Consider the following 15,830-nt stretch of genomic DNA (forward strand, 5'->3'; position numbering starts at 1 on the left):
ACATTGTGTGTGGTTTAACTAATGTAAGTGATTTACTATCCTTTATAGTTATTTTATAGTTATGGATCGAATCCCAGTTTTTATGAAAAATCTCATATTAATTATATATGAGTATGAATAATAATCAATTTTTTCGATAAGATATGATAGAGAATACAAACATGTTTGTTTTATCCTTATATCTATACCCATGTCAATATTCATCCTTATTTTTATTACTATTTATATTTTAAGTTATTAAAGTATTCCTAGTATATTAGGTAACCTAAAAAATATCTATATTATTTTTTTAGTATTTGATTTTACAATTTTTCTATTTTTTCTTTCGTTACACATTTTTCTGTCTGTTTTTTAACTGTCTGATAGTTCTATATCACAACATTCACTCACATATCTTTTAAGGTACTTTTCTTCTTATTATAGCTGTGCAATTTTTCTTTTGTATTATTAATTTTAGTTTATCAATAGTTTTTATATATCACATTTGATTAATATTTTTACTTGTTATTTTTTTATATGAGAAAGTTTAACCATCAGTTTCAAGCGTTCAATCGAGTAAATTTTTCATTAATGGGTTATATAAAAAACGTATATTTTGTATTCTATTTTATCCTTCATTTAAAGAAATTTCAAGGTACTTTTCGTCCCATCATCTCTTTAACTATATATATATATATATATTACTTTACTTTCGTTCAAATCATTCATAGAACACACATTTGATCATTTTTACATTGTTTTATATTTTTATTTATTTTCTTTATTTTATCACATGTAAAATATTATTTTGATATTTTTTTATTTAACTATTTTTATTTTCTAACTCATTTTTATAAGTGTAATTTTACCACCATAATTTAATAATCCAAAAGAATTTTTAACGTCATTAATTCCATGTCAAATGTGGCAAAATAGGCTTGATGTTAATTAACATTTGTTAGTATTAGAGTCAGTGTTAATTTACGAATTAATGTCCAGTGGGAGGTGGACTTACATTATTTGACCTTCTAAAATTTCATAAAATTGTTAGTCTCCACCTTTCTTTTTTTCATTTGTGTGAAATCTTTAATCATAGTGTATCAACAACGTCAAAATCATATGAATAAGTTATTCCACTCATTCCACTCTATCTTGTCGTTGTGATGCTCATTTGAGCTAAAACTTTCATTCTCCCTGAATGCATTATGCATTAAGGTTGGTGTTTTCATTCACTAACAATTGTTGTGTGTCTTGAAAATTGTGTTTTTAAATAATTTTTGTTACAGATTTTTCTTCAATAAAACCACTATAATTTCTTCACATTTAAATAAGATTTAATACCAATTTTAGTTCCTAATTTTGTTATTTGGGTTTAAAGTGATCCTCCTATTTTTGAATTGTTCAGAGTATTCCATGTTTTTTAAAAATGGTTCAAATTGGTATTTTTTGTTGATGGTGTCCACCAGTTATTCATTACATAACAAACTTAATGCAATTGACGTGTAAATGTTAAAAGTTAAAGTTATTGACATAAAAAAGTTAAAGTTAAGGTTAAAGGAAAATACAATTAGGTTAGAAGCAATCCATCATCAAAACTTTATTTGAGAAACATAATCCAAAGAACCAACACAAGATCACAGATTCCAAAAATCCCAAAAGTGCAAAATTAGAATATAATTGCAAATAATCTCAAAACGTGAAATCAGAAAACAAAACTCCAATTTGAAAACTCTAACCCCCAAATCGCATTAAAAATTTGCATAAGAGAAACAAAACACGAGAAATTCTCATATCAAAACCCTCAATCACAAATGAAAAACCTAAAATCCTTAAATCATAATAAGATCACGAAAGACTCTAACCATTGCGCCACCAACCTACACAGAAAAAAAAAACAGAAACTCAATTCAAGGAAGGAAACCCAACGTCGTTGGATCAGAATCCCAAAAATATAATCTCAATTCAGAGTCCTAATATGAACAGAACCAGAATAAAACTAGAAGAAGAAGAAGGAAAGAAGAAAGGTTCCCTGTGACGCCAACCCAGAAATAGAGAAGAGGAAGGAGGAGGGTGTCTTCTTGCATGACAAGGAACCCACACTGCTGAGTTTGTTCGAGAAAAAAGAAGTCTCAAAAATGGAAACCAAGAGTTTCTAAAACTTTGATTAAGGTAAATCGAAATTCACCATGTAATGAATAACTGAATATGTCATTCACTATTTTCTAAGATGGACATTATGTCATTAGTATTTTTAACACCGTCTTAAAAAAAGATTAACTTAAACCATTTTTATAAAACATAAAATCATTCTAAACGATTAAAAATAGAAAAACAACTTTAAACCTAACTAACAAAATTAAGAACCAAATATTAATAATAAGTATATACATAGTACAAGATTTGGATTAGTAGAATAAATAATACATATGTTGCGACAATTTTTACTAGTAAATATATAGAAATATAATGTAGATGGTACAAAATTTGTCTGTAATAAATATTTTATGCAGACAAGTATTATTAAGCTATGTACATTTACTGTTTTATTTTCCAAACAAAGTGTGCAAATGCAATGCACATGATGTCATTGGCCTGCAACTGTACGTTTTTCGATGTCTTTATTGCTTCCAAGTTCATGCATACACGCCATTCAAATTCTATCTTTTCCAGATGAGTAATAATAAAATGATACATTTTTATGATAAAATGATTATAAAGATATATGAACTTTTATATTTTAAAAAAATATATAATATTAAATAAAAATATAAAAATTTTACTTATGTCAAAATATCATTACTGTTTCCAAATTAATTTGAAGTAGTAGTCAGTGAGTCTGAAACTCAAGGTTCTGTTCTAAAATAGTACATGGTCAACGTGCATGCTAGCTTTGCCAGCTTTGGCATGAAATCAATGTGGTCAGTGACGCATGCATGATGGTCCAAGCCAACGTCTCCCACTGTTTCTAGGTCGCCATTAACGTTTTTTAATTGCTCCACTCGAAGGACACAACACTCGCAAACATCCAATCTTCCATATATATACCTAACTCAAGATTCTCAACCATAAACTTCTTCTTTTCCAATCTTTACTTTTCTTAATTTATCATAATATATCCAACTCTTTCATTCTTTTAAAACAACCTCAAGTCTTTAGTGTAATGACTTTTTCAAGAAATGATTCATCCAATAAAAATAAAACAAATAAAACAAGAATTCAATTCATATAAAAAAATTTAAGACAAAGAATAGTATTTTGACTTTTTTATTTTTATTTAATATAAAACTCAATCTCAGACTTTGATTTCTAAAATAGTGTTATACTTTAAGCTTAACTTAATTTTATAAAAATAAATCTATAAAATAAGATTTATATTATATTATAAATTAAGTAATTTAGAAAATAATGTTTAGTGTCATATTATAAAGTATAAAGGGTTAAATATGTTTTTATCTATAAACTATTACACATCTTTTGTTTTCTTCTCTTTTTCAAACTTTATTTTGTTTTTGTTCCTATATTTGTTCCTTTCATTTTATAAAATCACGGATTTAGTCTTCCATAACTAACACGGTTAGTTTTTCTTCGACGTGACAAACAATGTGCTAAATCTCTAACATGTTTAAGACACATGTATTGTATCCCCACGTTAGTATAAGATAGTTAGGTGACAAACGATATGTTACATCTTCAACCCAATAAGGTTGGCAAGACACATGTACTGTTCCCCCACTTCAACAAGATATTCAAATAGGGATTACGATAGCCTGATGAGGTACATAGAGAATTCGTATAACTAAGTCGAAAGTCTAAAGAGTTTGATAAGGTGTTATCTGAGCTATTTGAATTGTCTATCAAGCTATTTCAATGCTTTATACACCTTATGGGGTTAGAGATATGACATTTTGTACGAACTATCTTGTCGATCAAAAGACATAGTACACATGTCTTAAACTGTGGTCATGAATAACAAAATCTATAACTTTTAGAAAGAAAAGAAATCTAAATATAATAGTTTGAAAAAGAAACAAAAAGTAAAGATATATATAATAATTTAGAGACAAAAATATATTCAAATCTATTATAATTTGACTTTTTTTTGTATTCATTGTTAAATTTCAAATTAATAAAAATAAAGAAAGAAGAAGACTGATTTGTTGGATGAATAGTGGAACAAATTATTGTGATCAACCGTTAGACAGTAGTGAGAACATGTAGCACATGATCCTAATTAATTTGCCTTTGGTATTAGATAATATACGCACACCAAGCTTTCTCACCTAAAACCCTACCAAATCCTCTAATTAATATCTCCTGCCTTTATAATATAGTTTATGATGAAATATCCAGCCTTTCCTTTATACCACTTACCTTCTAGAACTGAAAAAGGGTTTGATGTTTTCAGTGTATAAAATTATCAAAGCTTTTAGTCTTCATATTATTTATTAACTTTTAGTTATTAAATTGAGAAATACCACTTACTTTTAATCTTAACAAGAAACTAAAATCTTGCTGTTTTTTAACAGATAAAATAAATAAGATCACATATTTTACCATTAAACATACAAATATATGTTTTCTACAGAAATTAAAATTAAAGGTTGCAATCTGAGATTATTATAAAAGAATAAGACGGTATTAATTAGGAGCAATTAGAGGAAAAGATATTAATTGAGTTGGTTTGTCTTATTATATATTTTCTTTGGTCCCGCATATTAATCGAATTGGGCCACGCTTTTGTCTTCACCAGAGTCCTTTCTATTTATTCATTTAGTAGTATTAAATTCATAATTAATAAATAATTTTACACATAAAATTATATTATGATTAAAATTCAAAATAATAAAATACTTACAAAAAAATATATATAGTGCAAGATCGAAAAGGAATTGATAGGACTGACCCCAAGGGAAAAATGTTTATATCCTGCTTCAACAAATATAGAAATTTAATGTGCAACACATGGCTAGTTAGTTGGCCATGTTTATTATTTTGTTAGGTTGGCTCATTAATTGATTAATAATACATCATACTTTATGTTGTATCACTATAAACAGTAAACATATATATTGTCAGTTGATATTTTTAAAATGAGAAAATAAAATGAAAATGAAAGTTACGTTAGACAGTTATTTCATTACATTTTACTTTTTTTTCTTTATAAATATAAAAGTTTATTTTCTTATAATCATTTAGATAATAAGTGTTCTATGGTTGTCAAATGATGTCACAGAAAAGGAAGTTTAGAAATGGGCTTTTGCTTTTTCCACCCCCATAATTCTATCCGCAACCCGTTCCATCAGTCAAAAAGACTAAAATACCCTACCTGCACCATGTTGCCGTTGCAGCCATTATCGACTCTCATTCTTCTTCTTTGCTGACCTCTGTTGCCCTAGCCGCTTAAAGAAAAACTTATTCAGAAAAAGAAGCTTCTTCCCGCACCTTTTTTTCTTCTTACACCCCTTACAAAATTCGTAAACCTCGGATTATCTTTAATTAAAATTGTAATACAAAGTAAGAATGATCTCTATATAATGTATGTATTTCGGACTTTTCCAAAATATCAAGGTTAAATGTGGAGGGAGAGGCAATTACGCATGGAAAACGAAAGAAGGGTGAAGAATTTATCATTAAGGGTTTTTAATATGATTTTATTGAAGGGTATATCAGGTTTTCCCGTAAGTGCAGGGAGAAAAATAGATGGTGTAGAAAGAAGTAGCCCACACAAAATTGCAAGAATCAAATCAAACCTTAGCAATATCAAATAAGCTCTTACTTTCGGCACACCCACAAGTTCTTAGCACATTCCTCAAATTTATAAAACGGTCATTTTATCCTTTATAAAAGTGATTTTCGAATCATACGTTCATGAAACTTTTCGAAACGAGTTTTTCAAAATTTTCAGAATAAAATTTTTAAAATTAGAATTTTCGACGCATAAAATGCATTTCAGAATAAGTTTTCTATTGGAATAAAATTTTCTGAACCTATATAATACTAATGTTGTTAAAATAGTTTGGAATTAGAGAGTTAACTTCGCTCATAGGTTAGATTGGCTTGAAAATATTTTAAAGTTGGTTTAATGTTTCGGTATGTCCTTATTTTCGTCAAGAATTTTAAATAGATTTTTTTTTTCAACGTCTCAATTGGGTTCTTACTTTTGTAAAATTGAATTAAACAGACCTTTACCGTTAAATTAAGAAGACGGCGTCAATGAGAGTGTTACATAAGGAATAAGGATGACAACAGAGCGGGGCGGGCACGGGTAGTGCCTACCCGCAACACAACCCGCCGGATAAAACTGTACCCGCTACCCGCGCGGATACCTGTTTAAAAAATATCTGCGAGTATTTTAAAATCCGCGGATACTAGCAAAAAATAAAAAAATATATTTAATACATTTTTAAAATAAAATTTAAATCAAATTACAAAAAATATATATGATATAATATAAATTAAATTAAATAATAATTAAATTTTAATTTTAATTAAATTTAACCTAATAAAATATAATTTTATTTTATTTTTAATTAAATTTAATTAAAAGATATATAAATTATTACTTTTTTAAAATTTTTTGTGGGTAACGGATACCCGTACCCGACCCGTTTAGAAGCGGGTATTAAAATACCCGCTACCCGTTACCCGCGGATAGTAACTACCGGCCTCGGAATTTACCTCCGGATACTCGTTAGTGTTACATGGCATGCTGACAGTGTCTTTTTAAATAATGTGGCATTAAAAATGTGTGTGAAGTGTATTTTTTAATTTTTGAATTAAAAAATGGAGTGCAAAGAGGGGAAATAAAATTTAAATAAGGGCAAAGTAGTCATCTCATTTCATAGAACACATGAAAAGGTCCAAAAGCACTACCAGCACCAAACATTGCTCTTGGAATGTCATCCTTCATCTTCTCGGTAACTAAGTCACGCTTCCATGGTAGTCACCTTAGACAGAACTGTAACCAAACATTGCTCTTGGAATGTCATCCTTCATCTTCTCCGGTAACTAAATCACGCTTCCATGGCAGCCACCATAGACAGAAGTACAAATTGTATAAACTCAATTGCAAGTTTGCCCAACATTTTCACCACTGCGAGACAAATCCAGAACCTATGAAAACTCACAAATCAAAAACCAGTAAAACCCTTAATCACGAAAACCCTAACTCGCACAGATGTTCAACCCTAAATTGGCGAACCTTAATCGCGAGTTTCTCCACGTCATCGAACCACCACAGCTCCTCCATGTAAGCCACCGTAAACAATGCGTCTCGCGCCTTTATCTTCTTCGCACTTCCAATGGAACCTTCAAAACCAAAAACCCAAGACAAACCTGCAGTTTCGCAAAACCCATAATCACCCAAATCAATCACCACAAATTTGCCTCACGATGAACGCGAAGTGGAGAGTAAGATGACAACTGAGTAATTAGAGTGCAGAATGAGATGATCAGTGTGAAGGCAAAGTGGAGAGGAAAGTAAGAAATGGGAAAGTCTCCAATGGAACTTTAGGGAAGAAGCCTAACCTGTGAAAGAAGAAGCTCTACGGTGGGTGGCGACCCTAACTGTGAGACTCTAAATTTTTTAATTTTAAAATAATCCAAATCCATATCATTCAGCCACGTCAATTAAAAATATAGTCTAGAGTGTCACGTCAAATATACATTAACGTCGTTAGGTTCAATTTTACAGTAAGGGTCTATTTGATTCAATTTTACAAAAACAAGGATGCAACTGAGACGCAAAAAAAAAGAAACCTATTTGAGATTCTTGACGAAAATAAAGACTCTTTAAAATTTTAATAAGAATTAATTTTAAATCCATTAAGTTGTGGTGGTCCGGTTCAATTTTTTATTCATTAATAAATGAGTGAATTCTAAAATATTTTTTTTAAACACATAAAATGTTTTGAAACACTTTTGATTGGGTAGGAAGTGAAGGAAAGTAGTTTTGTCCGTGAGTTTGTTAACCTAAAGTCTTCATTTTCTTTTGGTTACCACCTTCAACTACCATCTCAAGCCAAATCCATTTAAAGAATAAAAGAACCTACCTAAGGTTGTTATGTTTATCCTTACAAAAATAAAAATATAACATTTGTGTTTTTTTTCCACTTTTATTGCAAAATAAATGAGAATAAAATTGTTATCATCATTAAAGAACATGTTCTTCAATCCCTTTAAAAATCCATTAATTTTTTTTAAGAATCCTTTTCTGTTTAAAAGTCAAAGCCCGTTGCTTAAAATTCGCAAATTAGTTAGTTAAATGCATCACCAAGTACCAACGTCACTTCCTATATTGATTTGGTGCGTTTTGTCTTTTTATTATTTGTGTTATTATATGTTAATGTTTTTTTAACTGAATTGCAAGTGCTCTTCACGTCCTTTCAAAGCGCTTAATTATGACAAATGTTGAGACATTTTTTGAACAAACCCTATCTTATTCTTCTTCTCTCTTTTACCCACTCATAAACTATTCATTAATTAGGTCAAATTCACCAAAATAAGAAACAATAGTTTTATGTATGTTTGTATGGAAAATCTTTTAATGAGATGCTCCTCAATCCACTTTGCACCAAAAATAGTTACACCCACCAACTCTCTTTTCCCAAAAAAATTGGCACATCAACTTTGCATTTTAATACAAAAAACCACAAAATTAGCCATCATGCTTTTGCACCAAACAATTACCATTTTAGCTAAAAACACATTCATAATTATATATAATTCATCTTTTTATAAGTTAGTTTAACTTTTACTTATTTATTTCAATTATCTTATAAATATATCAATAATAAGTAATAGTACAGTGACACACATTTCTATTCCTTTGACACACTTCAGAAAGATCAAATAATCATAAAATAATGAATTTTTTCATTTGAAAAAAAAAAAATAAATAAAATAGTAACAAATAAATATAAAAAATTTGTATGAGTTCAAATATCATTTATCTCTTGAATGAGTAACGCTACTGTAACATTTATTTGATACATATTATAAAATAGTTATAAAAAAAATGAATTTTTCTATTTTTTTAAAAAAATGATTCAAACGTCATTATATAAAAAAAAAAATTTTTTCACACGTATTTTTTTTACAATATTTTAACACGTAATTTAAACTCCTAAAAAAAGAGTTAAGTGTGAAAATATACTAAAATAAAAGCAACAGAAGTTTGTTGATTAAACATTAATGAAAAGAAAAAAAAAATATTTATGGTTTTGACTCGTTTAAAGCACAGGCCACGTTTGAGACGTGTGCAACGCTCCAGCGTATAAAAATGCGCATGGTGAGGTGAAGTACAACTGCAAACCCAGCCCAACGCCACGACGGCACAGAATAAAACAGTTAAAACGGAAACAGAAGTCGCCGGCGGAGAAAAGTATATCGTTTTCCGGCAACGAAATGGTGAGGTCCGCCGACGGTTACGTTATGGGAGTGGATGAGTCGTATAGCTCGCTGCCGTGGCTGTACTTGATGTTCCTGTCGATCTGGTTCGTCTCTGCTTGCTCTTGGACCTTTTACACCTACAAAACGCGCCACACTCAGGTTTTGACGTTAAGCTATGTTTCGTTATCGTTGTTGAGTTTGATCTTTTAATCGAATATATACAACGCGAGGAAATTAAATGAACTTTTGCGAACATATTTATTTATTATTGTCTGAGTGAAGTCGATGAGGAATTTTTACTTTATCAACATGTGATTTTAATTGAAAGCTCTATGATAATTAATTGTTTTCGTAGTACTGTTAACTTGAGTTTTGAATAAGCATTAGTGTTTTAAAGGTGGTTATTTTTTGGTTGCGTGACTGCTTTGTTTTGTGATGTTGTTTTTGTTAGAGCAGTGGAATAATTTGCAGTGGACACTTGCTTCGGTTCCGTTGATTAAAGCATTGCAGCTCATGCTGTCCTTCCTCTTCTGGTAGGTTTTTGCACTTTTATCTTTTTCTTTTTGCTTGTTTAATGTTGCAAATGGTTTCTAGCATTTTATATTTGATTTGGCTGTAAACCAAGTGTAGTTTGTCTGGAAAAGTAGGTCATTCTTTGCCTCTGTAATAGCTCATTAGTAAGGAGTCGAAATAAGTGTACTATTGGAGGAAAGACGAGGATACCAAATTTTCAGTTCTACGAATAAACATTCCATATATTTGAGAATCAAAAACTTCAATATTTGAATGGAACTTTAAATTTTTTGAAACAAAAAGATTATCTCTCCATCTTGATTCAGCATTCAAAACCTTAATACCTAAGATTCTATAGGTCTTTCCTCTTATATATTCATCTTTCTACTTTCTCACCCACCTTTGATTTTACAGTTGGGTTCTTGATAATTTAATTTCCAACATATCAGATTCTATGGAAGAGTACTGTGCTTGGAGAATACTAGTCAGACAAGATCGCGGAGTAATACGGCCTTATTTGTTCTAAGCATGACTATATATTGATAGAGTATTTGTAAGTGAAGATGTAAACAAGGCAAATAATTGTTCTAAATTTAGATACATTAGAAACGAATCTTGCAATCGTTCTCATGCACAAGAACAACTCTGTATTGGTTGAAAATTATGGGAATGCTTGTGCACATTCTTTTGCATATAAGCTCCGCGATTGGTCCTGTACAAAGGTTATGTCAAGCAGGCACGGGACAAAGCTCAAACTAATCCCCAATTTTGAAATGTATGCGTGGGGTTGTCGTCTATAATGGAGAATCTCGTTTGTGTTAAAGAATCAATTACATACATCATAAAGTAGTTCAATTTCAGAAGGATGGTTTATGATATCGTCAAGTAATCTCAAGTATATAAATTTTACACAGCGTGTTTGGTACATACTTTCTGCAACAACAGAGAAGCTACCAAATGTAACTTTCATTAACCATTTTGACATGTTTTTTTTTTTTTTGCCTTTATACCATGTATCAAAACACACTGACATTCTACATACTGTAAACAGACATATTGCCTAGCTTTACGGTTTCGCTTAGTAAATAGTTTGTTATTTTTCCTTTGTTATTTTGCAGTTAGTTTGTTAGTAGTTATTAGCTCTCTGTATCTGGCAGTGAGAGTTATGTTTGGCCATCTATATAATGCTACTTGTAATTGATCACTGTGATAAATATACAGAATGCTGTGTTCTTTTATTTTTTTCATTTAACTGTCTAGAGTTTTAACATACATTTTTAATGTGAGACTGGACAATGCATGGCAAGCTTTGAAGTTTGTTTGACAACACGGTATAGAAGTGTGAAATTGTATGGTTGTTGTACTAAAAATTTACTTCATTGAATCTCATGACACTATTCTTGCAGGTATTCTTGCTTCAATTTTCAGGCCTGCTCTTTGTGGATGTCATTTGGGGTGTATGTAACGGGGGTGCTATTTCAGACAGCTGCTTTTGTCTGCTTTTTACTCATTTCTCATGGTTACTGCATCATGTGCGAGCGTCTTTCTTTAACTGAACGCCGTTCAACTGCCGCACTTGCTTGTATCTTTTACTTGACTCTGATTGGGTACAAGGCTTGTGTGCCATACTTCTCTGTAAGTTTCTTATCTGGTCTAATATAATGTAGTTTAATTGGTTAAACATCTATATTGGTGATTTATAAGATGTATGCATGATTCATTGATGCTAATTCATAATTTGACTAAATGTGCAGGTTCTTTTGCTATTAAACTATTTTGTTACATTCTATATAATATTCCACCATATATCCCAAAACCTACTAGTGCTACGAGAACAATTGAGCCTTATAGAAAACGAGGATATTCAACCAATGTATGATGCCGTGTATAAGAAGTACACAATATTCAAGTAATTTCCACACATCTGAGAAGTGTACATGTGTAATTTCTTCCCATTTGCATACATATATCTCACCCATGCAAACAATAACTTATACTTAATTGTTTCCATATTTTTCATCGTGCAGGAAATTTCAGGGTGCGATGCAGATAGTAGCTACAGCAGAAACTGTGGTATTATACTTGGGTTGAGTTTCTCTTTATAAACTTACACAGTGATATATATAAATATCTAACTTTGACAATCTCATCAATTTTAGATATATATGAACATGAATGACTCTTCAGAGAATTACTGGCTTCGTTTATTGCTCAGGGAATGGGCACAATTCTGCATCTTTGTTTACATTGGGTATGCATATCTGTTTTCCTGTACAATTACCCTGAATTCTCGAACTTTATAAAATTTATCCAAAAATGCAATGCATTATAATTTTTGTCTTAGTATATGATCTTTTTTCTATTCTGCAAAAGCTATTAATCTATTCCTTTATATACAGATGGATTTTCAGGTCACATGATTTGGCACCAAACTTCTCTGTCATGCCAATCACTAAGTGTAAAGGCGATACTCTGGTTCCTCCCATCTATAGTATTGTAAGTTTTTCTTTTTCATTAGTAGATCAAGATTTCAAACTACATACAGTAAAGTATAGTAATAATAAATCAGTTGTAAATGACGTTTATAGTGTAGCACCGTTTTAGGATTGGAGCTCCTACTTGTCATTTAGACAAGTTTAGTGTGTTACCTACATAAGGTTGGGTGGAAAAGAGCGAGAGAAGCTTGAAATTTGATATAAAGGAAAAGACTATGGTTGGTTCACATTAGATAAATTAAAAATAATACTTTTTGAAACTATTAAAAAATATATATTCACCTTATAACCATTATTATAATATATATATATATATATATATATATATATATATATATATATATATTATTTAAGTTTTCGTGTGATATATTTCATTTGATGAGTGTTAAAATATCATTAGCCTCAGTAAATACATAATATGAAACTAGGTTAGTAGAATAGAAAATTATGGAAATTAAAGAAATATAAATACAAAGAAATAGAAAACAAACTACTAAAAATAGGTGAGAAATTATTGAATATCAACCATTTATTTTTTAAACTAGTTTTCTCTTCATTCTCTCCCGCCAAATATCCTAATTTTATTCCTCCTCCATCCTCACAACAATCAAACAAAAGTAAAAGTTATTTTTTTTCTCTTTTTCGATTATTATTTTCTATCTAACAAAAAATATCATTTTCTTAGTTTTCTTCCTCTAATAAAAAAAAAATCTAGAGTTCATTCGCATATGCAGATAATTAAATAATTAGTCTAGTGTTTATGTAGTTACAGAATACTATATTCTGTTTTCTGACTACTCAAAACACCTTGGTGCAGGAAATGGATGCAGCAACTTTTAAAGACTTTAGTAGTCATGAATGGCACATTGGAGTGGTAAGTATTATAAACTTGTCATCATGTTCTATTATTTGGTTGACTGTGCAGTATGGTATGTTGCATAATAAAATATCATCCCATAAATTCATATAAGCTTTCGGTAATTTTTATTTTTAATCTTTCGATAACTTATATTACATTCTTAAAAAATTCCTTTATTATCTTTTACGTATACATTCTTTATGAACACTAGATAACTGAAATCGTTCATTTTCTGTCTGTGCAGCCAACTTCTGCTTCTCATGTGGAAAGTTCCAAAAATGATGTTTTGGTAATCATTCAGCATCCTCGAGCACAGAGGCTAAGAAATATCGATACTTTTTCGCATAGCGCCCTCAGTACAAATTCATCTCCATGTCGAAACGTAACGAATACTGCTACATAATCAATTATATCTGCTTCCCATGTCTATGCCTTTTCCCTTGCAGATGACATGGTCATGATTATATATTTAATTATGACACCCTCAATTTTTCTTGAGAATCCAGAGTTAAGCGCATACATATTCGTTTTAGCTCGTTTCCACGAGTAAAGAAAGAGGTTAGAGACTAGAGTTATCTGCAAACATGTAATAATACATTGTCAATGCATTGATAAATGTAAATATTCCTCTTTATTATGGTGTTAGTTTTTTTCATTTTCATTAACAGTTGTCAAAGGGCCTAGGACACTAAGCTTAATTCTCATGGTGAGTTGGTGAACTAATTTGCCTAGGGCGGTTGGGGGCTTATATTGAAAATCAACTTTGCTTTATCTCTTTCGCATTTAATTTCATTAACTACATTCAAGGTGCCCACTAAGTTGGTATTTTAAAGTCAATGTCTTTTTGGTTGTGTAAAATCTATGATAAATGATAAATTTGATTCCAAACATGTATATATAGTTGATAGTTTCGTCCCTGAACGAAGAAACATGTAAAATCTGTCTAAAAAATAGACGAGTTTTTGACAAATTCATTATAGTGTTAGGTCGATAAAGGTTTTTATAGGTGACACGATGAGATGTGACAATTCGATTGTGGCAAATATTGACCATGTTAGGTATCATTTCACAAGATTATGTTGTCACTGTATAAGGTTTTTCTTTTACAATTTTAATAACTTTCAGGACAAAATTACCATTTACACCCCACTCCCTAAAATATAGATGACCTTTTTCCTTTATTGCTCTGCAAACAAAGACTCAGTATAATGACTCCTTCACAGCCACATGCTTAATGACAATCAATGTCACAAGTTACTGTAAAAAGTTAATAATTTTTTTTTATTATTATTGAATTGAATGTTTTGGTGTATGCAACAATAATAGATATTGTGTTCGTTTTGCCATTTTTTTATGTGAGAATCCTGATTACTTATTTTTTATTGTCCATTATTTGAGAACAAAAAGAGGACTAGAAAAAAAAGATTACTTTCTTTTATTGCCCATTTTTACATTTAAGGAAAGAAAAAAAATCATTGATGAAGTTAAGATAAAAAAAAGACTATATATGTTTTTATCTCTTAATTTTTAGTTAAAATTAAAATTTTCTCTCTTCAAAAATATTGTCTAATTTAATGATCAAATTTTAAAAATACATTAATTTTATTTTTTAATCAAATTTTATTAATTTTATTTTTTTAATCAAATTTTATTAATTTTATTTTTTTAATCAAATTTTATTAATTTTATTTAATGTTTCAAATGTATTTTATATTTTAATATTAACGAAAAATTCATTTAAAATATCAAATAAATTTTAAAAAAGCGAAAAATTCATTTAAAATATCAAATAAATTTTAAAAAATTGGTTAAAAAAACTAAATCAATACATTGGTCAAAATTTAGAAAAAAACAAATTTTAATTTTTAAATTAAGATACCAAAAATATATTTAAGAAAAAAAAATCTCATAAAACATTTAACTTTACAATATATTCTTTATAATTTAAATATTAAAAAAAGTCATGCCCAACCGTATATATAATGTTGCCCATGTAAGAAAATAATTTATAAAAGCATTAATATAAAAAAAATTATATAAAAAATAAAATATAAAAGAATTAAACACTAAGTACCAATTTATATAAGAAACAAAATATTTTAAATAATTAATATATAAAAATTTAATAATGAAAACATAGCGTATGTGTGATATTTTTTAATATTTTGTCTCAGTTTCGCTCGACAATGTCAAATTAGTCCATTCTTTAAAACGTGCGTCAACTGCGTCCCTATTTAATAAAATTTATATGTAACGAAGGATTTTATTGATATAAATTTTATTAAGTAGGGACGTAATTGACACACGTTTTAAAGGATGGAATAATTTGACATTGTCGAGCGAAACTAGGGACAAAATAGGGTATTAAGCCTTTTTAATAATAATAAAAATATTATTATTTTGTAGATATTTTAATAATTAAAAATGTTAAATTTTAGAAAACTATTAAATTTAAAGAATTAAACACTTAAAAATAAAAAATTGATAAATATTTATTTTAATTTAAAAACAATATTTATTTAAAAATTAAAATTGAAAAAAAAAGAGTAGGAATATCTATTTTGTGTATAAAAATATAAACAGTTAATTAAAAA

General features: G+C 29.1%; 1 protein-coding gene across 2 annotated transcripts; it reads left to right on the top strand.

The window, feature by feature from the left end:
- Positions 1 to 9,190: 9,190 nt before the first annotated feature.
- Positions 9,191 to 14,007, top strand: LOC124842026 (uncharacterized). Of its 2 annotated transcripts, none has more exons than XM_047318441.2 (9): positions 9,191 to 9,528; positions 9,826 to 9,902; positions 11,289 to 11,517; positions 11,637 to 11,791; positions 11,910 to 11,955; positions 12,042 to 12,133; positions 12,282 to 12,378; positions 13,195 to 13,251; positions 13,481 to 14,007. In XM_047318441.2, the coding sequence occupies exons 1-9, from the start codon at positions 9,385 to 9,387 to the stop codon at positions 13,637 to 13,639; spliced, it is 1,056 nt and encodes a 351-aa protein (XP_047174397.1). In that variant the 5' UTR covers positions 9,191 to 9,384; the 3' UTR covers positions 13,640 to 14,007. The 2 variants fall into 2 exon arrangements, with proteins under 2 accessions (XP_047174397.1, XP_047174398.1); XM_047318442.2 differs by having other exon boundaries at positions 9,393 to 9,528; positions 9,821 to 9,902.
- The last annotated feature ends 1,823 nt before the right edge of the window (positions 14,008 to 15,830 follow it).

The sequence above is a fragment of the Vigna umbellata genome, chromosome 11, assembly GCF_029865625.1.
Source record: "Vigna umbellata cultivar VRB3 chromosome 11, Vumbellata_1.0, whole genome shotgun sequence".
NCBI lineage: Eukaryota > Viridiplantae > Streptophyta > Magnoliopsida > Fabales > Fabaceae > Vigna > Vigna umbellata.